Consider the following 23452-nt stretch of genomic DNA (forward strand, 5'->3'; position numbering starts at 1 on the left):
GGGCCTCTCTCGCCGCTCTCACAGCGCCTCCTACTGGCCCCGCCGGTTATTCCTCTCCCCGAAGCGCCACCACCTGGCCTCCCCCGCAGCCCCACCTCAGAGGGCGGAGACCGGTTTGTCTTCTCTCTGCCGTTGGATCCGCGGAAATTTACCTGAGGGATGATGAGGGATAAAAGCAGAAAAATGTTCCATCTTTAGCCCAGAAAGCTGACTTATAGCCTGCATAGTTTTGATAAAGATCAAATAAGTACTGGTTGCTACATTCAGAGAGGGTCTCATGACCCTGTATCTCATCGATAGTTAATACCGAACTGAATGATAAGGACCAGAGAACTCTTGTGAAAGTAGTTTTAGTAGAAATTCCAAGAAGACATTTATGATCTAATACTCCCTGCACGTCCTCTCCCCCTTGAGTACTAAGCATATAATCACTAGCTTCATACCGCAAAAAAAAAAAAAAAAAAAATGCAGCTCTTTGTGCCCACAAGTCCTGTATTGTGCTGCTTAAATGAACTAAGTTGCACGGATCATCTCAAGAATTCTTTCTTGAGGGTCGCACTCAATGATCCCACATCAGGGAGATGTGTTAGGCGTAGGGGATGTCGTGGCCGACCTCAGAGACCCGTTTCTGGGTCATCAGGGTCGGGCTGCACTGGTCGTTCTTGCTTGGGCAGCCGCACCCAGCGGAGTGCCTGGCATATTGAAGGCGCTCAACGAAGCCCATCATAAGAAGTCGTCAATGCACAGTGTATTATTTCCCCGCGCCAGTTCCCCAGAAGAGGGCGCGCCTCCAGAACCTTAATAAACGGTTTCTCTTTCGCAAGCGCACGCGCGCTCCTTACAGGGCACACGGAACTCAGGGCTGAGGGACGCAGCTTCCCCCTCTGCGCACGCGCCTCGGGGTTGTAACCCATAAACCCGGCCGGCCTTCACTTTGCGCACGCGCCCTTTGAGGTAGCTGCCCACAGGGGTAGCGGTGCGTTTCCCGCCAGGCTAGGGGAGGCGTGACGCCAAGCGCAGTTTGATGACGACATTTCAGCGCCGGATAGCCGAATGGCGGTCTCCGTTCCTTAGGCGGGCGACTTTATGGGTCCTACAGGTGAGTGGTTGGGGCCGCGGGCGTCCCGCCCCCCGCCCCCCCGAGCCTCCGCCTAAGTCATTTCCGTTCCTACCGGAGCCCCAGGCCTCAGGCCGGGTGTCTTTGTCTCTGACCCCCGGCCGGGCGGGCAGGCTGGGGAGCCAAGGGCCCGGCTGCGCGCTCATGCCATCTTCCCGGACTGCGCACTCATGCCACCTTCTCGCACGCCTCGCACACTCCGTCCTGGTGGGTGCTCGGTTAACGTTCGTTGACGAGCCGGCGGAAGGAGATATTCGAGTTAAAGTTGACCCTTGGGCTCAACGAGCTGTGTGGGAGGAAGAGCCGGGTGTGGATTCTCGCCTGAGTCTTCCTGTGTGGAGCGACCTTTCTGAGCCTCAGTTTCGCCTGTAATATGGAGATACCGATGCTCACTTCACAGGAGAGTTCTGAGCAACAACTGGGCGCATACTCTGCTTATCAGGGCGCAACCAGAGGGAGGCCTTGGCAGTAGTGCGATTTGCTTGGAATGATGGGCGTTGCCACTGTGAGGAGACACCCCAGCAAGTTCCGAAGCAGCCATTGAAGAAAGTGGGTGTAAAGTGGCGGATGAAGGGAACACTTGGCACACAGCGGACAAGGATGTGATGGAGGAGCCTGGCTGTGGCAGGATTAGAGAACAGGACACACGAGACACTGCCCCTTCTTGGAAATACTCCTCCTTGTTTTGGCGCTTCTGGGCCCCCGTTCTTCAGTTGTTGCCAATGCAGGCTTCCTCTAAGAAGGAGGTGCTACCACCTCATCATCTCTAAAGCTCTGTCCTTTGCAAATAGGACACATTTTATACTGGTTTGATTATTTGGCTTTGGTCAGCTTACTTAGTGTGTTTTCTGGCCACTTGGTTCAGGAGCAACGTGTTTTAAGTTTTCCTTAAAACTGAATTTGATAGGGGTGCCTGGGTGGCTCGGTTGGGCTTGATTGAGTGACCACTCTCGATCTCAGCTCCGATCATGATCTTGCAGTTCACAGGTTCGAATGCAGAGGCTGCTTGGGATTCTCCCTCGAAATAAACATTAAAAAACACACACACACACCTGAATTTGATAGCTAATATCGTTAAGAATTGAAAACCTGGGAGATGTTCATATTGCTAAGAAGCAGAAATGCACATCTCCCCTCAACTCCACTGCCTCCTGGCATCAAATCTTTCTCCATCCACATACACTTTTGTTTGCCACCTCAGCACCCTTGCTCTTGCTGTGGGTGCAGCTGTGCCAGGAAAGCCATCATCCATGGGACACGGCAGGCTCCCTTTCTGTTCAAGTCTGGATATTTTCAGTTTCTGACCTGGGTGGTCAGAGAGAGAGAAATCTAAAAAGAGTTGTTCCTGATTTTCTGATGGCTCGTTCGAAAGCTTCTTCAGCGTGCTCTTCCCCTCCATTCGTTCTCATAGAGCACAGGTGACATTCAGGAGATTCGCCCTCCTGTCTCTGTGGGAATTGTGTTAGGAGGTCTGTATATTAGGGTCTTGGCTCTGCCATTTACCAGCTGAGTGAGGGCAAGTGAGTTACCTCCTCTTTACTACCACTTCTTTCTCTGTATTGGCCCCGCAAGATTGTTGTGAGGATGTAGTCTGTTCTTGCTTAACAAATGTAGCAGCTTAAAACCGCATCCATATATTATTTCATAATTCTGTAGCCAAGTCCAGGAGGGCTTGGCTGGGTTCTCAGGCTTAGGATATCACCAGACTGAAATCAAGGTGTTGGTTGGCTTTGCTGTTACCTAGAGGCTCTCAGGAAAAATGTTTCCAAGCTTCTTCAAGTTGCTGGCAGAATCCACTTCCTTTGGGCTGTAGAATTAAGGTTCCCATTTCCTTACTGGCTGGCAGTCGAAACTGCTCTATCGTATGGTCTGCCCTCTTGAGACTTCAATCATATCTGCACAATTCCTTCACAGTACCTATGAGCATTTGATCGAATACCCAGGAATAGGAATCTTGAAGGGCTATTTTTAAAATTCTGCCCACCACTGAGTATTAAATGAGGACATACATGGAGGGTCTTTAGAACCAGGCGTGGCACATAGCAAGTGCAGTTACAAGCGTTACTATGGATTCCTCACTACAAACTTGGCTCCAAAGCTGGCCACCATGGACTGCATCAGAACAGCGTTTTTGTAAACTGTGAAACCTGGCAGCACAGCCTGTGCTGTAGTGTAGTGTTGTGTGGCAGATGTTGAGATTTTGCCTTGGTTTTTTCACAGTGGTTTCCTAAGACGGCCATTTTCAACTTCCCCCAGGAGACTGCCATGGCGTTCCCTCACCTGCAGCAGCCCAGCTTCCTCCTGGTAAGTGTCAGTTGCCCGTGTGAGTGTCAGTGTAATAATGGTTCTACAGCTGAGGGACTTGAGAGTCCTAGCCACTGACTTGAACTTCCCACTGGTGGTTTTCTGAGGGGCATATGAGGAAAAGAACATTGGACTTGGGATTAGAGTCCCTAGACTTGGCTCTGCCTCCTAATGGTGCAAGACCTTGGGTTTACTCAACCTTTGAGCCCTGTTTTTCTCATCTACAAGAGGAGCTTCTTACCTACAAAATAAACTGATTCAAATGCCATTTTCACTACTTCCTGAGGTCTGGGGAGGAACATGTGAAAGGGTATACATCAGCATTTTCATATCCTGTAAACCTTTAGACATTTATTGGATATTCTAATAATCATAACTGTCATCCCTGGAAAATGGAGGGACAGGGACCCTGCTATGCTGGGGGCAACCAGGACTGCACTCCAAGTATTAAACATGACACTGAGAAGTTAGGTGTGAGGCAGATATCTGTGGTGAGGATTCCTAATTTCAGCTCCCAGAAGATACTTTTTGTAAACGTCTATTCAGAAGGATCTCCTTCCTTGGTGCACCATGTAGAGCCAGTGGATGCTGTGCTACTGGCATCGAGTGGGTAGAGACCAGGCATGCCGCTAACCTTCCCACCGGGCATGGCCGCAGCAGCCCAGGTCTCCACCTCTGTGAGACACCATCCTCATTTAGAGGTGGCTAAGGCCTTAGATATCCTTGGGCAAAGCCCTCTTGGTTCAAATTCTGGCATTCTCTCCCGATCTTAATCCACACCCCATGATCTTGGGTAGATTTCCTTCATTCTTGTCCTGAATGTTTCCCAGCCTGTCCATTGCCTTCCTGATTAGTGTCAACATTTGGTTAAAGCGATCTGTCCTTTCTCGCCTGCCTGCCTTGTTTCTTAATAATGAATTTAGTTGGTTCGTTATCTACGGAATAAAGGGTAGCTTGGTTAAGAGGGCTTCTGTCACCCTCATTTTGCTGGCATCCTCACTGATGATCACAGTGGTGTCATCACAGGGCGTTATATGGAAATTTCCAGTTTGTGCGTATACGCTCAGTGAATACCCTGTGGTCTGTGAGGGATGCCCTACACTTAAGGGTCCTCTTCTGGTTGCAGGGCTGACGCTGGAGCTGACCCTCTACTTAATGGATTGTGTGGAAGTCACTTCAGTCATGCAGATGTGCAGTCTCTTTTGTGATGTTTCTTTTGGTTTCTTCTTTCTTCTAGGCTAGCCTGAAAGCTGACTCTATAAATAAGCCCTTTGCACAGCGGTGCCAAGACTTGGTTAAAGTCATCGAAGATTTTCCAGCAAAGGTACAGCTCTGCTACCATCTCTTTGGGGCATGTCTCATACACTCTTTGAAATACATTCTTTTTTTTTCTTTATTTCTTTTTTATTTTAAGTTTATTTATTTTGAGAGAAAGAGACTGAAAGAGAGAATCTCAAGCAGACCCTGTGCTGTGAAGGTAGAGCCCTGCGTGGGGCTTGATCCCATGAACCATGAGATCATGACCTGAGTGGAAATCAAGAGCTGGATGCTTAGCCGACTGAGCCACCAGGCGCCCCTGAAAAACATTCGTATAGCCCCTGATTCCCACCTCTGAGCACTGCCCTGGATGGAGGCCTGACCCAGTATTGTTTCTGTAGCATTTATGGACTCATTTAAACATGTCAACATGTAGTCCAGGGGTTCTCAGCCACAGGTGCTTCTGTCCTGCATGGAATACTTGGCAGTGTCCGGAGATGTTTTTGGTTGTCACACAGGGGAGGGTGCCACTGGCATCAAGTGGGTAGAGGCCAGGTATGCTGGTAACTATCCCCAAATGCACAGGACAATCCCCACCCCAACAAGGAAATGTCCAGCTCAAAAAGATTGAGAAACGCTGATGAAAATACTGAAAAGCCATATTTAAGTCACACCCAGAATTATCAAATAGTTAAGTATAAGCCCAGGCAGCCAGCCTGGACTGATGATCACAGGGTAGGCACCATGGGTCATCAGTTACTGTAATTTCCAGTTCAGGTGTACACACTCCGTGAACAAGGTGGGCAGGTTGTGGCATGGGGCTGGACTGGGTGGGAGGGTCACGTGGCCTGGAGCCCGGCTGTGGGCACTGGTCCTCAGCAAGCTTGCCCACAGCCTCCCAACGCACACCATTTCAGGAGCTGCACGCCATCTTCCCGTGGCTGGTAGAGAGCATTTTCGGCAGCCTGGATGGTGTCCTCGTTGGCTGGAACCTCCGCTGCTTACAGGGGCGGGTGAGCCCTGTGGAGTACAGCATCGCAATGGAGTTTCTAGACCCCGGGTAGGTAGGTTTATCACCTGGGAGGGGCCGGATGTTTCCTCGTGGTGATCCCACTCTTAAAGCACTGTATTTCTTAAAACGCAGAAGCAATCAAAGCAAGATGGTTTGTAGTTCATTGTCTTGTTTTTGTTGGTTTAATTTCATGTTCAGTGGCCCAATGATGAAGTTGGTGTATAAGCTCCAGGCCGAAGATTATAAGTTTGACTTTCCGGTTTCCTACCTGCCTGTAAGTAAGCCATGGGGTGAGAGCTGTGCTCGGGCAGAGCTCCCTGCACAGCGGCTGTGGCTGCAGCGGGGGTAGGCAGGGCTTGAGGGGCTGGGCACAATGCCATGCTGTCTGTTCAGGGCCCAGGGGGCATCACACATAGAACTTCAGTGGTTACTTTTCTTAAAGGTCATTCCAAACTCTACCCGTGGAGAAGGCACCATACTCCTGGTTTGTTCCTGGCTGAATGGCGGCAGGGCCATGTGACCAGTTGCTGTTTTTCTGAGTCTCCAGTCAAAGGGGCAAATTAAGGGGTGACTTGTTCAGTGGGTATAAGAAGCAAAGAAGATGGAGAACATCAAGTGCTTGACGAGGTTCAGAAATTCAAGCAGCTGCTGCCCTTGCTGTTTGCGGGTGTTCCTGAGGATGGTGTGAGCAATTCTGAGCAGAGGCTCTCTTGCTCCGGTACTACCCAGTGGACAGCACTGCTCCTCCAGGCAGGGTCCGAGTGCCTGCCGTCTCCACTGCACCCCTCCCAGAGGCTGCACTGCACAGGGCACCCTGCCAGAGCCTGTCCACAAGCCCAGTGCGCTCTCTCCACAGGGCCCCGTGAAGGCATCCATCCAGGAGCGCGTGCTCCCTGACAGCCCTCTGTACCACAACAAGGTCCAGTTCCCCCCGACAGGGGGCCTCGGCCTGAACCTGGCACTAAGTATCCTTTGTCAGCCCCCCAGGGGTGGGGAGGCCATGGGTGGCCAAAACACAATGCTGGGGGTGGCACGACATCCCTGCCCGTTTGCCCCTTGACGCTGCCATCAGATCCGTTTGAATACTACATGTTCTTCTTTGCTTTGAGCCTCATCACTCAAAAGGTACAAAAGGGATTCCCCTGAGCGGCTTTTTACCAAAGACTCTGTGAGGGTGGGGCCTGCGGCCTAGGACTTTTCTTTATCTTCCATGTTTCCTTTCCCTCCTTGTTCTCCAGCTCCTCCTTTGCATCCTCCTCCAGCCTTTGCCCTTCAGGCCATTCTCACTTAGTGAGGATGACAGGCTGGTGGGCAGACTTGACAAGCAATGTGAGGTGACCTGGACACTTCCAGTGGTAGCTGGAAAGGCTTCCCACCGGAAGTTTACTGGGCGTGGGCCCAGGGCAGAGGTGCCCAGGAAGTTTGCTGCACGCCATCTTCCCATGTGGCAAAAAGGACTGTGGGGTCTAGTCAGGCCCCCTGTGGTGGGAACTTTGCTCCTGGCACTGCCCAGGGTGCTTGTGGTCAGGCCCCTGGGAGATGAGCCATGTCCCAGGGCTTGTGTGCAGTGACTTGAGCCCTGCATTTGCTGGGGTCAGCAGCCAGGGGTGGCACCCAGAGCTACACACCAATGCAGATTTGCTTTTCCAGCCACTCCCTGGGACCATACATATCCGAACTTCAGACTGTGCCTATTTCATCCTCGTGGACAGATACCTGTCATGGTTCCTGCCCACAGAAGGCAGTGTGCTCCCCCCACTCTCCTCCAGTCCTGGAGGGCCCAGCCCCTCACCCGCTCCCAGGTAAGGCTCTCTGGCTGCCCTGGCTCTTGGCCTCAGGTGGCCCATTCCTGCAGCTAGCCTTTAAGACCTTGTTCTTCCACGAGGGAGTGGCCTGGTCAACGGGCATTGCTCATAGGGACAGTAGTGCTACTCTTTGTTCACGGTGCCCCAACTTTTTTAATACCCGAGATCCCCAACTCCAGACGCCCTAGCACAGACTGGAGGGCAGGGGTAAGGAGGACGTCTCTGTCTGGGTTTTCAGTGATGATGTCCTGTGACCACAAGGACAAGATCTGGCCTTGGTTTGGGAGCGAGCTGTGTTCTGCCCGCAGCAGCCCTCCCCACATGTGTATCCAAGCCCTACACCAAAGCGGTGGCAGGAGGCTCAAAGCTGTGTTTCCAGAGCTGATCAATGGCACTGGGCAGTTGCTGCTGGAGAGAAAGAGCCTGTGGGCAGGCCACAGCAGGGCTGATATGCGGAGGAATGAGAATAGGAAGAATCTGTAGGCTGCAGCACCACATCTTGGCCTGAGCCAGAGGCCCTGGGGCAAAGGGTCTTTTATGCCAGTCCAAGGCTGGGCTGTGGCTGGACCTTGCAGGAAGGGAGAATGTATAGCCAGCCTCAACCTGAGGGTGAACTGAGGCCTTTGGAGGTATTTAGCCAGTGGCCTCCCCAGGAGGAGGCTCCCCAGGAGACGATCCGGACTTGGGAGCTGCCACCTGTGCTCCTCACCCTCCTCAGTGTTGCTGCTGCACCTTCTCTGGGAGGCAGGCTCAGGCCTACCCTTGTCTGCTGGCATGTGCCATGCCGTGACCCGGAACTCACATATGTGCACAGGTACCCCCAAGGAAGGGGGATTGAAAGGAGGAGATGGGGGCATGGAAGTGGGGAGAGGCTGCCCAGGCATCGGTAATGCTGCGGCTCAGAAGGACCAGGGCTGGTCACATTCACACCCTCTCGGAGCCGGTTTCAGCTGCCGAGTTGTTCTCTGGGCCTGATTTTGTTGGCTTGTTTTAACAGAATTTCAGACTTCTAGAAAACTTCCCATGATAAACTATTTGTAAAAATAAAATAAAATAAAATCCAAAAAAGAAAACTTGCCATGAATAACAAAAAACTTTCATAGGTCCTTCATCTACATTTCTGAATCATTTCATTCTTTATTTGTATATGTTTTTTCTGGGCCATTTGAGTAAGTTATAAATACAATGCTTGTTATTGCTAAATGTCTTGGAGTATATTTCCTAGAAGCCAGCACATTCTCCTACGCAGCCTCCTGCACTTTTATCCAAATCAGGGAATTAGTATTGCTACCAGGCTGCCATCTAATCCTCAGACCCCATTCAGGCTGCACTGTCTACCCCACTAATGTCTGCTACCTGGCTGGGATCCAGTGGAGGGTCACTCTCTGCATGCGGTTGCCTCTGGTCCCCCTACAGCCTGGAACACTCCCTCAGTCTTCCCCCCTTTCCTGACCTCAACATCTTTGAATCGTGCGGCCTGGAGGTGTGCAAAATGCCATATCTCTGGTGTTCCCGAGTAATTAGGCCCGGCGGCCGGCCTATGGAGTCTGTGTGCTTGCAACATTGTCTTGATCACTAGGCCAGGGGGTGTTGTCCAGGTTTTCCTACCATAAAATTAAGTGGCTCCTTTGTGCCTAAATTAATTAACAAGAGGGATATGTTGGGAAGATCTACTAAGACTGTGTAATTATCAGTGGTGTTTGTGTCCCTTGACGATCGTCAGCCAAATCAGTTATTAATTGGATGGTTCCCGGATGATAGTTGTCTGCTTTTATCCCTTATAGTTATCAATGGGCATTCTGTGGTAGGAAAGACTTTTCTTCCCTGTCCAGTGATTGTGTGTATCCATATGGATTTGGGAGGTCCTCCTAGGATTCAGCAGGTGGTAATGGTTACTGTTGCCAGCGATGTTGCTGTTTAGTTGCCCCTGGTTGTACCAGCAGGAGCCCCTAACGAAGGCCTTTTTCTGTGTCTCCCTCAGGACACCAGCCATGCCCTTTGCTTCCTATGGCCTCCACCACACCAGCCTCCTGAAGCGACACATCTCTCATCAGACGTCTGTGAACGCAGACCCTGCCTCCCATGAGATCTGGAGGTCAGAAACTCTGCTCCAGGTGAGGGCGAGGAGGCTCTTCTCATCTTCTGTTTCAAAGTAAACTGCCTGGCCACCTTCCAGCCCCCGGGGCCCTAAAACTGTCCTCAGCCTGAGAGTGGTTCTGAATTGTTAGTGTTTTCCTGCTGTGGGATGTAGGAACAGAGACTAGAAGAAATGTTCCCATCTGTCTAACCTCTATGTCATCGGTAGTGCTTCTCATCCCAGGGTCCCCTGTCTGTAGCGTTTTGTCTTTCTCATGGTAATGTGAGCACTGCTCCGTTTCCAATGGATCCGTGTAAAAGCTTTCCCCACCTTTGACATCTCCAACCTATTCCTACGTTGCTGGAGATGTTTCTTGTGATCACCATCATTTGGATATTAAACCCCTGCCCCAATAGCGTTTTTGTTGTTGTTTGGTTTTGTTTGTTTATTTTATGTTTGAGAGAGAGCACATGAGCACAAGCAGGGCAAAGGGACAGAGAGGGAGAAAGAGAGAGTCTTAAGCAGGCCCCATTCTCAGCACAGAGGCTGACGTGGGGCTCAATCTCCTGTTTCGTGAGATCATGACCTGAGCCAAAATCAGGAGTCCAGCGCTTACCTGACTGAGCCACACAGGCACCCCAAGACTCAATAATGTTCTGTCATTTGGATATTCCCCTTTCTGTGTTTCTGTTCATCTCTGGGTGGCCACTTGGGTTGTTTGCACGTTGTAGCTATTGTGAAGATTGTTTCTACATGGATATACAAATATCTCTTAGAGACTCTGATTTCAATTCTTTTGGTTATATACCTGAAGGGGAATTTCTGGGTCATACAGTAATTCTATTTAATACTTTAAGGATCCACTGTACTGTTTTCGACAGCGGCTGCACCATTTTACATTCCCATCAGCAGTGGATGACCTTGCCAGTGTCCGTTATTTTCTGTTTTTAGTATAGCCATCCTAACGGATGTGAGGTGGTGTCTCCCTATGGTTTTGATTTACACCTCCTTCATGGTTGATGAGTTGAGCATCTATTCATCTATGGTGAAATGTATATTCAAGTCTTTCGCCTATTTTTGAATTGAGTAGCTTTATTTTTTTGTGATTGAGTTTTAGGAGTTGTCTTTATCTTCTGGATATCCACCCTTTATCATATACACGATTTGTAAATACTTTCCCCCATTCTGTGGGTGGCCTTTTTCACTCTGTGGATAGTGTCTTCTGATATACAGAATTTTTTAAAATGTTCATGAAGTCCGTTCTGTCTTTTATTTTGTTGCATATGCTTTTAGAGTCCTAGCTAAGAAGCCATGGCCCAATCCAATGTCCTAAAGCTTTTTGCCCACAGTTTCTTCTAAGAGTTTTAAGTTTTAGGTCTTACATGTATGTCTTTCATCCATTCTGAGTTATTTATTGTACTTTATTTATTGTGGTGTGAGGTAACTTTATTCTTTGGCATGTAGATATGCAGTTTTCCCAGCACTGTTTGTTGAAAAAAACTACTCCTTGAATCATCGTGATACCTTAGTTGGAAATCATTTGACCATCCAATGCTCTCTTGCAGGTTTTTGTTGAAATGTGGCTTCATCATTATTCCTTGGAGATGTACCAAAAAATGCAGTCCCCTCATGCCAAGGTACGTTGCCATGCTTTTTCATCCCATCTGCTCTGGCCCTGGTGTGGCTGGTCCACCTGCTGCTTCTTGTCCTTGATCTCAGCTTGTTGTCAAGGGCTGAATGGTGGGAAGCAGAAACTCCCCATCAGCCCTTGCTCTGCTGCTGGACAGCAGGTGGGTTTCATTCTGAGGTGGGCTTGCACAATGAGGGCTGGAGGTCTGTCCTCTCTGGGGTCTTCCCCATGCTACTTTCAGAGCCCCCTCCCTGGCAGCCGGAATGAATGAGGTTGTGGTGCTCGTGCTCTGGGGTCAGGAGAGCCACGGGTGCCTCTGGGAGTCACATCTGGGTCTGTTCCCTCTGCTATCACAGCGCTTCCTGCTTTCCTGCTGAGGTGGCACTCAGCCAACTTGCTCACCTTGGTGCCCACGCTGCCCTCCACCTCCTCCAGAGCATCAGCAGGCAGCCATTTCGGCAGTGGGTGGGGTCTAACACTCTCCTGCATGTGGCCTGGCCTGCCTTCTCCTCTTCTTCCCTTCCCTGCCCTCACAGGGCAGCATGCTCATTTGCAGAGGCGTGGAGGCAGCTGTGTCCCTGGAACCTTCCCAGGGCTGGCAGCCCACTGGATTCATCAGGGTACAGCAGCTCTCCTCGCCTCTTATTAGGCAGGGTGGGCACCTAGGTTCGCACTCCATGAAACAGCCTGAAACACGCGAACTGGAGCCTGTAACCAACTGTGTGATCCGTGGCTTCTGTGCACTTCTGTGCTTGCTCTTCAGACTTTGCTTTTGTCAGTGCCAGACAGATTTCTTGAGAGATTCCTTAAGAAACTAAGACTCTATAGGCTAAAATTCACGAGGGTTGCCTGTGACCTTCCCTCTGTGATTCCAGCAAGTGGCAGTTCTTCTGCAGCAAAGTGTCCGCCACGAGCCCTGCTTCCGTGCTGCGCTGCCAAGTACCCATTTGGAGAGCAGCCCCCAACAGCAGCTCTCTTATGCAGAGGGCCCCAAATCTCGGTCCTTGGCACCACATGGAACAGGGAAAGCCAGGACTGTGTCTTGGGCGTCTTGTGTTACTAAGTGCCTGCACTGCCATTGCTGCTTCTACAGTGGACTGGCTGCATGTTCCTGGCTGCGGCACGGGGTTCAGGGGCCAGGATTCCCCCTAGGGCCTGGGGGCTCACTCAGCCCCTGTGCATGTGGCTTTTGCAGAGGCAGAGACTGCTTTGCTGCATTGCCTTCCTGTCTGTTCTGTTTTCTGAGCCAGTGGGAGCACATTCACTGTCATTAGCAGATCTGCCAGCCACAGAGGTCCTCTAGGCTATCTGTGTCCTGTGAGGATCCCGAGCCCTGTACGAGGGAGGAGTAGTGGGCTGTCCCTGCCGGGGCAGGGGGGCCTTCCCCTTCTTCCTCACATTTTCTTCCTCTTGGCCAGACCATAGGGCAGGGGAGAGCTGCTCAGAATGACTGGTAGTTTGGGGAGTGACTGGGAAGCCCCCACTAGGCACCCAGAGAGGTTTTTTGTTTTGGTTTGGTTTTTTCCTCCTATTTTTCTTTGTCTCCTATTGAGGCTGAAAACAAAACCTAAGAAAACCTGGTGTGTGGGAAGTGGAGAAAAACGGCCATGGAGGTCTGCTTCATCTGAGGCTCCTTACCATTTACCCAGGCCTGTGCTGTGCCATGTGGAAATCCTAGCCTTGGGGTCACTGGTTTCCTGATGTTTAAGATGCAGGAAACGGAGCTCCGAGAGGTCCCATGGTGCTTCCGTGCCTAGCCTGGGTCCAGGGTATATGCTCGCTCCCTAGACCCCGGATCTCTGCTCCAACCCAGCTTGCTGAGTGGGGCTTCAGAGAGCCAGATGGTCAGTAAAGGTCGCATATTCCTCCAGGACGCTGTGGGGCCTGCCCTGTGTTCCTGCAGGCTGGGGAGGCCCCCAACAGGAGAACCATGTGCTCCCTGGGTCCTCACTGAGAGCTGTCGCTGAACCCAGGTCTGGCCCAGAGGAAGGCCACGAAGGGCAGACACCTCCTTGCTGTGCTGCTTCCTGCCCCTGCTCTGAGTGTCTGTGGCTGTGCCTGTCTCCTCAAGGTCTGGCACATGCATTCTGACCTCTCCCGTGTGAAGCATGGTACGCGGTGGGAGGCATGGCCCTCACAGGGCAGGATGTATGCCGGGGCCGGCTCAGGGTTGTGCTTGGCTAAAGGGGACTGCTTTAGCAGGCCTTGTCGCTGCAGGGGGGCAGGACAGAGGTGGGGTGGGGGTGGACAGCTAAGCCAGCTCAGCTGTCATCCCCCATGGCCCAGGCTGTCCCAGCCTCAGGGTTCCAGCTGCCTCTGGGTGTGTGTGGCCATGGCCAGATTCTTGGGGCCGGTTGGGCCTGATGGAGGGCTCTGTGTGTCTGCAGTTGGGGAGTCCTGGTGAGGAAGGAGGGGTGGGTCTCCCAGAATTCAAACCCATGAGTGTTTGTGCCACCTTTAACAATTTCTGGAATGTGGGGTGTGGAGGGTGTGAGGCCTGGTGAGCTAAACCTTGCTTGCCTCTCTGCCACCCTGGGAATCAGCCCCATTCTCAAGGGGTCACTGACTGTATCTTTGACACCTAGGAACTGATCACATCATATATCTACATGATAAATTTCTCCTTGGGACAATTCATAGAAGTCCAATAAATTACATGTTTTTCTTTCCTGAACAGGGAGGTCTCCATCTGGAACTAGGTCCTTTTTTTTTTTTTTTTAAATTTTTAATGTTTTATTTATTTCTGAGAGAGTGACAGAGAGACAGCATGAACAGGGGAGGGTTGGAGAGAGAGGGAGGCACAGAATCTGAAACACACTCCAGGCTCCAGGCTCCGAGCTGGCTGTCAGCACAGAGCCCGACGCTCGAACCCACAAACCGTGAGATCATGACCTGAGCCGATGTCAGATGCTTAACCGACTGAGCCACCCAGGCATCCCTGGAATTAGGTCCTTAAAAGATTCTTTTCTGAGCCTTGGAGCCTTCAGGGCCTTGGTGGCCGTCAGTGTGTCCCAGCAGGGTTCCTGGGATCCTGGTGGGCTCCAGCGTGCACACGCTGCACACAGAGCATTCAGGGTTGGGGGAGAGCAGGACTCTTTGGAAGGAAAGTGAGTCAGGCTGATCTCAGGAAGCTCGAGAGACCCTCAGGCCCCAGAGACATGGAGGAGGCTGCCCAAGTGACTTGGGGGTCTGTCCCTCTGCCTGGCAGGTGGATGAGCACCCTGGGGCCTAGCTTTGGTCAGCCCACCAGGAAGGGCTCGGTCTGGGTGGCTGAGAGGGTGGTGTCCCATTGGCCTGAGGCTGCTGGGCTGTGATTGTTTGGATTGTCACTGACTGTGCTTTTGTTTTTGTTTTTGTTTTTTGTTTTCTCTCCTTACTTCTGGGCTCACTTTTGTCTTTCTCTCCCTGCTGTTCCCTCCCCGGTCTCTCCCCTCCTGTCCCCTGCCCTGTCCTCTGCCCTCCCTGCCTCCTCTTGGCTTCTCTGTTTTGTTGTCTCTCAGCTGGAGGTTCTGCACTACCGACTCAGTGTCTCCAGCGCCCTCCACAGCCCTGCCCAACCCAGCCTCCAGGCCCTCCACGCCTACCAAGTACTGGCCGCTCTCGTATTGTTTTGTTTCACCCCTGCCCTGTGGTGTGAGCCATGGAGCCCATGGCAGTGCAGTGGTAAAGCGAGGGTCCGGCCGGGGGCCAACTGGGGTGATTCAGACCAGTTCCAAACAGAGCGAGGCCAGTGTGTGTTGGGGATGGTGGCAAGCATCAATCTTTAGCCTGCCATAGCCCTCGGTTTGGCAGACTAGCCTGGGTTTGCGGTGTGGGGCCACCAGATCTGTCTGACCAAGTCCCAAGCCAGGTGGAGTGTTGCAGGCTCTTGGGAGTTGGTGACTTCTGTGCTTGGCCCTTGTTGGAGGGAGCGGAAACAGTGCGGCCTTTGTAAGGGCCTGACTCACCTGGCTTTGCAGACCTGGTGCTCAGGAGCTGACTGAGCCCAGGGAAGCCCCAAGGCTCATGGTGGTGTGGTTCTGTCAATCCCAAGCCTATGGGAGGTCAAGGGGCAGGGAGGACAAGGGCTTGGCCCCCCAGCCTGTAGAGGATGTTGGTCCTTGAGCACTCTGGGGCCTGGCCTCTTGTGGACTTGTGTGCTACCACAGAGGCAGGCGAGAGCCAGACAGAGCTTCATGGATACCGGTCTGCTTTAGGCAGACATGACGGATGTGGACGGATTTGAAGTCTTGAGGTCAGTAGGTGGAGTTTGGGACTTCAGGCTGTTTCAGGGCTGATGGAGTTTGGTAGTTCACAGATTCATGAGATGAATGTCAGGAAGTTTGGGTAGAAAGCACATATCTAGATCTGTACTCTGAGACCAGGGGACTGTCCACTTCCCCCTCAGTGGGAACACGTAACATTTGACCTGATATTTGAGCACAAGATAAGAAATCATGTTTGCTGGAATGGGGTGGTGAGCACACATAGGGTTCCCACTCAGAAGCAGCAGCCACAGGGAAGAGAATGATCCAGAAGGGTTGGCAGGGGTGGGTTGAGCACAGAAGTGGGTACCACCCAAGCCTGTGGGGAAGGGCTCACTTGGCTAAGAGCAGGGTCCCTGGAGAAATGTGCACAGCAGGAGGGATAAGAGCCCCACCCCTGCCCACAAGGGGAGGGGTTGCTGAGCTGAGAAAGGCTGGGCCCAGTGAGAAGTGTCACTGGTTTTGGGAAAGTGTCCCTAAAAGGCATGCAGGTGGAGGAGGCCACATGCAGCGGTGGCCAGACTCCTGTGGGGATTTGGCTCTCCAGGGTGGGGGGGTCAGAAGAAAGGTTTGGTTTCAGTCCAGAGGGCAGATAGCCCAAGGGGCTTCCAGTTGATCAGAAGGGCCTGTGTGGTGGGTAGGGCTGTTCTGGTTCAATGCAGATGCTCTGTCCTCCGCTGGGGAGATAGTGGCTGGGTTGCCGAGGGGCCAGGAATGAGAAGGGGAGGCTGCTGGTGGGGAGTTACAGCCTGGCAACAATACCCTCTGATTTTCCATTCTTACGAAAACATCTTAAATCTTTTTTCTTCAAATGATGCAAGTTCATCGCTTAAACATGCAGATAAGCAGAAGAGAATCTCCTCCTGAAGGCCCGTAGCTGCTTTGGCAGTCATATTGAGTCGTGGTGTGTTGCCCAGGCCTGTGGAGGCAGAGCCATGGCGAGGAGAGCAGAGAAGGCAGTGCTGTGGGCAGTGGCGGGCCCGTGGCTGGGTGCCCGGGCTGTGCCAGGAGGCATGGCTTGTGCCAGCCTCAACATTGCTCAGCTTTTGGACTAGGCTGTCAAAAACTCTGTCAAGGTTATGGAGGCCCCAGAGGCCTGGGGGTTGAGGGTGTCTGGGCACCCCAGGGCTGGGAGCCGGAAGCAGTGGGTCCTGCCTGTGCCGTCTTCTACTACTCAGGAGACCCCATCCTGTATTCCGTCATGGGAGAGCCAGCAGACAGGCTTTCCTCTCAGGCCCGGGTCTTAAAGATCCTACATGGACCTTGTGAGTCAGGATTTCATCTGACAAGATTGAAAGTGCTCTTGTCTTGTGCTGACCACAGGGCCATTAGCAGTAGAGGCAGGGCCACCCCACGCCAAGCTCCCGGCTGGCAGTGTCCAGGACAGGAAGCGGATGGAAGGGCGAGGGTTGCAGCAGGAGAAGGAATTTGGGAGTGTTTCTATCTGAAAAGGGAAGCCATGGGGCCTAGTGAGCTGCTTCCACGCACCTGGGAGGCAGGCAGGAGACCCTGAGTCTGGATCCAGGGTGAGATGCTGGCCTGCTTCCACCGCTGCTCCTCCTCTGGCTGGCCAGGAGTTGTGGGGGGGACCCCTGAGGACTTGGCCGGGCAGCGATGACCCGAGTCCACCACGGAGGGTGCCACACGGGGAAGCACTCAGGTCCGTTAGCAAAGCCATCCTGCTCTGCCGGGTGTGCTCTTGGCAGGTCTCAGAGTTGGCGTGCGAGGCCTACCTGCACATGCCAGGCCCAGGGAGAGCCCTGTGGGTGGCCCACATCCTGTCGGGGAGAAGTGGCCCTGGGTGGGACATGGCCAGAGCTGGGGTTCCGCACCCCAGACCAGTCTGGGTCCTGATACTGCTCCCCCTCAACCTCAGGAGTCGTTCACGCCCACCGAGGAGCACGTGCTGGTGGTGCGCCTGCTGCTAAAGCATCTGCACGCCTTTTCCAACAGCCTGAAGCCTGAGCAGGTCTCCCCCTCCGCCCACTCTCACGCCACCAGCCCCCTGGAAGAGTTCAAACGGTGGGTACAGGGCGTGCACAGGGCTCCTGTGTCCCTGGCTGCCACCGCCTTCTCCTGCACATACTCATTGCCAACAGTAACCTATCCTTCGGGTGTGGGGGACAGCCTGTGAGGCCTCTGCAGGGTGGGGGGCAGGTGGGAAATCACCTTGACCCCTCCTGAGTCTGTCTCTCTACCACTGCTCTGGCTCCACAGGTGGGTGGGGCTGCCTAGCTGCACAGCCTTTCCTTCCAGGCCTGGCCTCTTCAGTAGAAAGAGCCAGGCTGGCCAGAAAGAGGCCCCATCTTGTTGCCCTGTCTTGTCCCCTCATCCCCAGCGGTGGGCAGAGTGGGAGCTCTATGTTGAGCTCCCTCCTCAGAATGCCCAGGAAAGCCGATGGGCTGGGACCGCTTTCCCTGCAGAGTGGCTCATTTGTTACAGGAGACCAAGCTCTGTGGTGCACCCTCCCCCTCCTCTTCCTCTCTGCTCCTCCCCTCCTTCTGTCAAAAGGGCTGGGATGGTGGCCTGACTCCTAGGCTAAGTGGGGCAAGCAGAGGCAGTCCCAGGAGCCACACTAGATCAGCCACTTGGGTGCTGTGTGTCCTTGGGACATTCTCTAATCTCTGAACTTTTGTTTCTCCATCTGAAAAATGGAGCCCAGAATAGGAGGCCTTATCTTCGGGGGGGCTCATTGTTCGTTCCAGCAGAGCTGGCCCTTGGAAATGGGAGCCACTTGGCTCACCCATGAGGGGACCCTCCCCTTCCCTCCCCTCCCCTGCAGGGCCGCCGTTCCAAGGTTTGTCCAGCAGAAACTCTACCTCTTCCTGCAGCACTGCTTTGGCCACTGGCCCCTGGATGCATCCTTCAGAGCCGTGAGTGTCAGCCCCATCTTGCTTTCTTAGCCTTTGCCCTCTGTGCCTGATGAGGGAGGTCCCATGGGGTAGATGCAGGAAGGAATCAGCTGTTACCACAGAGGCCTGGTGGGTCACATTGTTCTGCTCATTTGAGTTTTCAGAGCCATCCCCCAGGTACAGAAAAGCTGCCCTGACCTGGAACCCAGTGGGTCCACGCTGCCAGCCCCACCGAGCTGTGCAGGCTCCCTCAGCTGTGCGGAAAGCACTCCTGTGTTCCACACATTCCAGCATTCCACGCTTGCTAAGGGTTAGCATGTCATAGGGGCTGAAACTAATGTAACTCTGTGTGTCAGCTATATGCAAATAAAAATTGTTTTAACTAAAGATAAAAAGAAACATTGTTGGGGGTCCGGAGTTTCCTCCTGCTCCCTCTCAGGTGGCGAGTGGGAGGAGAACCTGCGAGCACCTTCAGGAGAACCGAAGCCCTGCAGTTAGGGTCACCCCCTGCTCACCTGAGCTGGCTGCCGGGAGCCAAGCCCCAGGCCACCCAGGGATTTGGCCCAGAGCCCCAGCCCCACAACCCAGCAGAGTGCCAGCCTCCAGGCTCTCAGGGCACGTGTGTCCCACCAGGTCCTGGAGATGTGGCTGAGCTACCTGCAGCCCTGGAGGTATGCACCTGAGAAGCAGGCTCAGAGCAGTGACTGCCAGGCCCGTTGTGTGTCAGAGAGATGGTGAGCCCCGGCCCGCTGTCCTCCCCAGGGGGGCCTGCTTCCAGCGCAGGACACAGGCTGCTCCCTCCTTGACTGTGCTTTGTTGCCTGGGCCCTGGGGTTGATCTCCCGCAGAAACGGCTGGTGACTCCTCTGTGCCGTCCCCTTGCTGTTACTGTCTCCCTCAGATGTGTGTTTGCACACGCCCCTGACCCTTCTTTACTGGCGTTCTGCTTCTCAGCCGCCGCCGCCTCCCCTTCCCCTCCTCACAGCCAACCCTCCGGCCTCCGCCAGCGCCTCCTCTCCACAGCTGTCTTCCCCGTGTTCCCTCTGGTTCCTTCCGGGCCAGCTTGTGCCACGGAGGCCTCGGTCCTCTCGGGAAGGGCCTCGTCTGTGGAGGATTGTGTCGTCTGTAGGAGGCCTAGGTCTTCCCTGCCTTCCTTGTGCCTCCTCCGCCTCCCCCACCCCTGGCCCCTCAGCCACCATGAGGTCGTGGCAGGGGAGAGTCTGGAACCCAAGGAAGAGTGCCAGTGAAGTGGGGGCACGGACTGGTGTAGCCCTGCCTCCAGGGGGAGGTCTGGCCCCTGATGCACCGCCCACTCCCCAGGGCGCCCTTCGTGCAGGAGAACCTGCTGATGTACACCAAGCTCTTCGTGGGCTTCCTCAGCCGCGCGCTCCGCACCGACCTGGTCAGCCCCAAAAACGCGCTCATGGTATTCCGTGTGGCCAAAGTCTTTGCCCAGCCCAACCTGGCCGAAATGATCCAGAAAGGTGAGCCCTTAGCCAGAGGGAAGCAGCACTTAGAGAGGGGCCCATAGGCCCTACGTGTGCCTCATGGGCTTGTGATGGGCTGGCAGAGGTGGCGTGGGGACTCCTGGTGCCTGGTAGCAGCCTGACGGCACCCTGCCTTCCCTGTGGCATGGCGTGCTGGGCGGGGGCTGCGGGGGTGCTGGGCAGGGGAAGCAGCGCTCAGAGCTGTATCCCTGGTGACTCTTGGTGGCATCAAAAAGCAGTCTTGGGGGGCGCCTGGGTGGCTTAGTCGGTTAAGCGTCCGACTTTCGCTTAGGTCATGATCTCGCTGTTCGTGGGCTCGAGCCCTGCGTCGGGCTCTGTGCTGACTGCCAGCTCGGAGCCTAGAGCCTATTTCAGAGTCTGTATCTCCCTCTCTCTCTGACCCTCCCCTGCTCACGCTGTCTCTCTCTCTCTCTCTCCTAGAAATAAATAAAAATATTAAAAAAAAAAAAAAAGCAGTCTTGGTTCCTGTCGTGGCTTAGATGGCTTTGTCGGGCATTAGCTTCTCTGGTTTTCTTTTGTGAATGTCGGCCTTCCTGTTGAGACTGGTGGGGTCTCCGGGAGCAGTAGGAGCCGGGCCCCTGTGCCCCTCGGAAGCATCGGTGGCACCAGGAACACTGCCAGTGGCTACTGGGTGTTCAGTGCCATGGCTGCTGACACCCGAGTTGGGTCCTACTTTCCAGGGGAGCAGCTGTTCCTGGAGCCAGAACTCGTCATCCCTCACCGCCAGCACCGCCTCTTCACGGCGCCCACCTTCACGGGCAGCTTCCTGTCCTCGTGGCCCCCGGCCATCACCGATGCTTCCTTCAAGGTGAAGAGCCACGTCTACAGCCTGGAGGGCCAGGACTGCAAGTACACGCCGATGTTTGGGCCCGAGGTCCGGACACTGGTGAGTTGGGGCTCCCGCAGGCCACACAGCTGTCCTGGAGCCGTGGGAACAGCGGGGCCGGGAGAGCGTGCGCGGTGTATGGAAGGAGGAGGGTTGGGTGTTGGGAGGCGCTGCTATACCCCAGCCTTTTTTTTTTTCTTCAGTGAGGTTTACTTTTTTTCTGATGATAAAGGCAATACTTACTAGAAAGTTTTCACATTTAGAATATGCACGTCTTAGTCTTGAAAGACCCTGTCCTCCTCCTGGCCCGTTGGGGACCCCCAGGTCCGCCTGCCAGTCTGTTGGAGGCTGGGAGGCATGAGGTGGCACCCGAGCTGGCTGACCTGCCCACGTTGCCCACAGGTCTTGCGCCTGGCTCAGCTCATCACGCAGGCCAAGCAGACTGCCAAGTCCATCTCTGACCAGTGCGGGGAGAGCACGGCCGGCCGCCCCTTTCTGTCGTGGCTGGGCTTCTGCTCCACAGACACGAACGGCTCCTACCCAGCCAACGACCTGGACGAGATGGGGCAGGACAGTGTCCGCAAGACAGACGAGTACCTGGAGAAGGCCCTTGAGTACCTGTGCCAGATGTTCCGAGTACGGCCGTGGGAGCTGTCCCCTCCCTGGCGTTCGGCACCGTGGCTCTAACCCCCTGCCCAGCCTGTGGGAGATAGAGCCCATGCCTGCAATGTCATGCCTGGGTCCCCTTGCTGTCACCGTTAGAGTCCCAGGGGGGAAGCCCAGTGTCCCTCCTTCACCCTGAAATGAAGGCAGGTAGCGGGAAGCTGCGTGGCCTTCTCATGGGGCTTCCTCCCTCGCAGCTCAGTGAGGCTCAGCTCGCCCAGCTCACACTTGCCTTGGGGACAACTCAAGATGAGAACGGGAAGAAGCAGCTCCCAGACTGCGTGGTGGGGGAGGATGGGCTCATCCTCACGCCCCTGGGCCGGTACCAGGTAAGGGCCACACCCCGGAGGGCTCTGCTCCCGCTGCTCTGCCCGGCAGCCCAGGCAGCAGAGACCACGCCCCCGAGGCATCACAGAGGTGTGTTTGCAGGGCTGCCTGCAAGCCCAGCTTTCACCCGGGGCTCGCCTCCTTTGCTGCTTCTAGATCATCAATGGGCTGCGAAGGTTTGACATTGAGTACCAGGGTGACTCGGAGCTGCAGCCCATCCGGAGCTATGAGATCGCCAGCCTGGTCCGCATGCTCTTCCGGCTGTCCTCGGCCATTAACCACAGGGTGAGTGCATGAAGGAGGGCCGCCCCCGCTTCAGGTCCCGCCACCCTCAGGGAGAGGCCGGGGGATCGTGCGCCCTGCCTGTGCCCACTCCACGTGCTTCTGTCTGTGCCCAGTTTGCAGGCCGGATGACAGCCCTGTGTTCCCGCGCCGACTTCCTCGGTAGCTTTTGTCGCTACCACCTCACCGAGCCTGTGCTGGCAGACAGGCGCCTGCTGAGCCCTGTGGCCCGAGGGTGTGCGGCCCGCCGTCCCCGTGGCCCTAGGCTCAGCCTGCGCTTCCTGGGCAGCTACCGGACGCTGCTCTCGCTGCTTCTGGCCTTCTTCATGGCTTCCCTGTTCTGCATCGGGCCCCTGCCCTGCGCCCTGCTCCTCGTGCTGGGCTACCTCCTCTACGCCGTGGCCATGACGCTGCTCACTGAGCGCAGCAAGCTGCACCAGCTCTGACCTCGGCCAGGCGCTGACTCTGGGAAGCCAGCAAGATGGCCACACAGCCTCTCCCTTGAGCATGAGAGGCCACCTCCAAGCTAGGGGGCAACTTTCCTGCGGCCATGGAGCCATGTCATGCGTGGCAGGAGATAAAACCGGAAGGGTGTGGTCCAGGCTTGACAAGGAAGGGAGTGGCTCCAACAGGCCTATAAGTATCACAGGCCACTGCCGGACCCAGCCGCTCAGCCCTCTCTGCTTCCCTCAGCCTCGAGCCCTGCAGTGAAATGGCCTTCCAGGCCTTTCTCCAGCCTGACTGTCCTGGGTTTGGCTGTGTGAGGTCTGGAAGTCCGTGCTGCCTAGGAGGCAAGGTGGCAAGGTGGCATGCGTCTCCTGTCCCCACCAACAACAGGACAGCACCTCAGCCTCTGGTTGCAGAGAAGAATCCAAAACTGTAGAGGTTCCTGAGAAAGTTAGAGGATAGTTCTCTTGATTCCTGACTGTAAAGCTAGATTTTGCCATCACATTTGGCAAAGCGAGGGCCATTCTTCACGTGTTGCCAGCAATTCTGGGGCTGGGCCTGCAGTTCCACTTGTAGGAGCAAAGATCTTCCAGGAGCACAGATGCCCAGTGGGACAGTGCTTCACCTCTGACTCCCTTCTGCCCCCCAAGCCGTTCAGCACATTCTTGGTGGCAGCCCAGCGCCACTGCCTCATCTGGGACAGGCTCACTCATGTGTCCCATGGGCGGAGGGGATGTCTGGCATTGTCTGGTGCTGCAACCAAAGATGATCAAAGGCATTGTTTGTATCTTCAATAAAATCAAGTGTAAAGACACTACCTTTTTGATGACATTTGAATGTTCAAACTACACGACAGTTACACGTTCTCTGCCGGAAATCATCCCCACAGGCTCTCAAGCACATCTTACAGGAGACGCACCAGAGATAACATCTCAATGGCGATTTTATTTTTTTTTATTTTTTTAATTTTTATTTATTTCTAGGAGAGAGAGAGAGACAGCGTGAGCAGGGGAGGGTCAGAGAGAGGGAGTCACAGACTGAAACAGGCTCCAGGCTCTGAGCTGGCAGTCAGCACAGAGCCCGACGCGGGGCTCGAACCCAC

General features: G+C 54.3%; 1 protein-coding gene across 4 annotated transcripts; it reads left to right on the forward strand.

Moving 5' to 3' along the window:
• The first annotated feature begins 874 nt into the window (after positions 1-874).
• Positions 875-23164, forward strand: SMPD4 (sphingomyelin phosphodiesterase 4). 4 transcript variants are annotated; one of them, XM_077745816.1, is made up of 20 exons: positions 875-1099; positions 3338-3421; positions 4659-4745; positions 5596-5738; positions 5889-5964; positions 6547-6655; positions 6763-6815; positions 7341-7492; positions 9477-9609; positions 11138-11209; positions 14703-14789; positions 17323-17468; positions 18229-18319; positions 18932-19032; positions 19618-19781; positions 20486-20691; positions 21034-21267; positions 21492-21623; positions 21778-21906; positions 22020-23164. In XM_077745816.1, exons 1-20 carry the CDS (start codon positions 1025-1027, stop codon positions 22347-22349), a joined length of 2604 nt encoding a protein of 867 aa, XP_077601942.1. In that variant the 5' UTR covers positions 875-1024; the 3' UTR covers positions 22350-23164. The 4 variants fall into 4 exon arrangements, with proteins under 4 accessions (XP_077601942.1, XP_077601945.1, XP_077601943.1 ...); XM_077745817.1 differs by lacking the exon at positions 875-1099 and adding an exon at positions 1185-1324; XM_077745818.1 differs by lacking the exon at positions 875-1099 and adding an exon at positions 1845-1863.
• The last annotated feature ends 288 nt before the right edge of the window (positions 23165-23452 follow it).

This window comes from Crocuta crocuta, unplaced genomic scaffold, assembly GCF_008692635.1.
Source record: "Crocuta crocuta isolate KB4526 unplaced genomic scaffold, BGI_CrCroc_1.0 scaffold344, whole genome shotgun sequence".
Lineage (NCBI taxonomy): Eukaryota > Metazoa > Chordata > Mammalia > Carnivora > Hyaenidae > Crocuta > Crocuta crocuta.

Excerpts from the sequence above, each read along its gene's own strand:
- SMPD4 (XM_077745816.1), top strand. The coding sequence starts at position 1,025 with ATGACGACATTTCAGCGCCGGATAGCCGAATGGCGGTCTCCGTTCCTT. Across the intron at positions 3,422-4,658 it reads AGCAGCCCAGCTTCCTCCTG|GCTAGCCTGAAAGCTGACTC; the intron begins GTAAGTGTCAGT and ends TCTTTCTTCTAG. Across the intron at positions 17,469-18,228 it reads CCCCTGGAAGAGTTCAAACG|GGCCGCCGTTCCAAGGTTTG; the intron begins GTGGGTACAGGG and ends CCTCCCCTGCAG.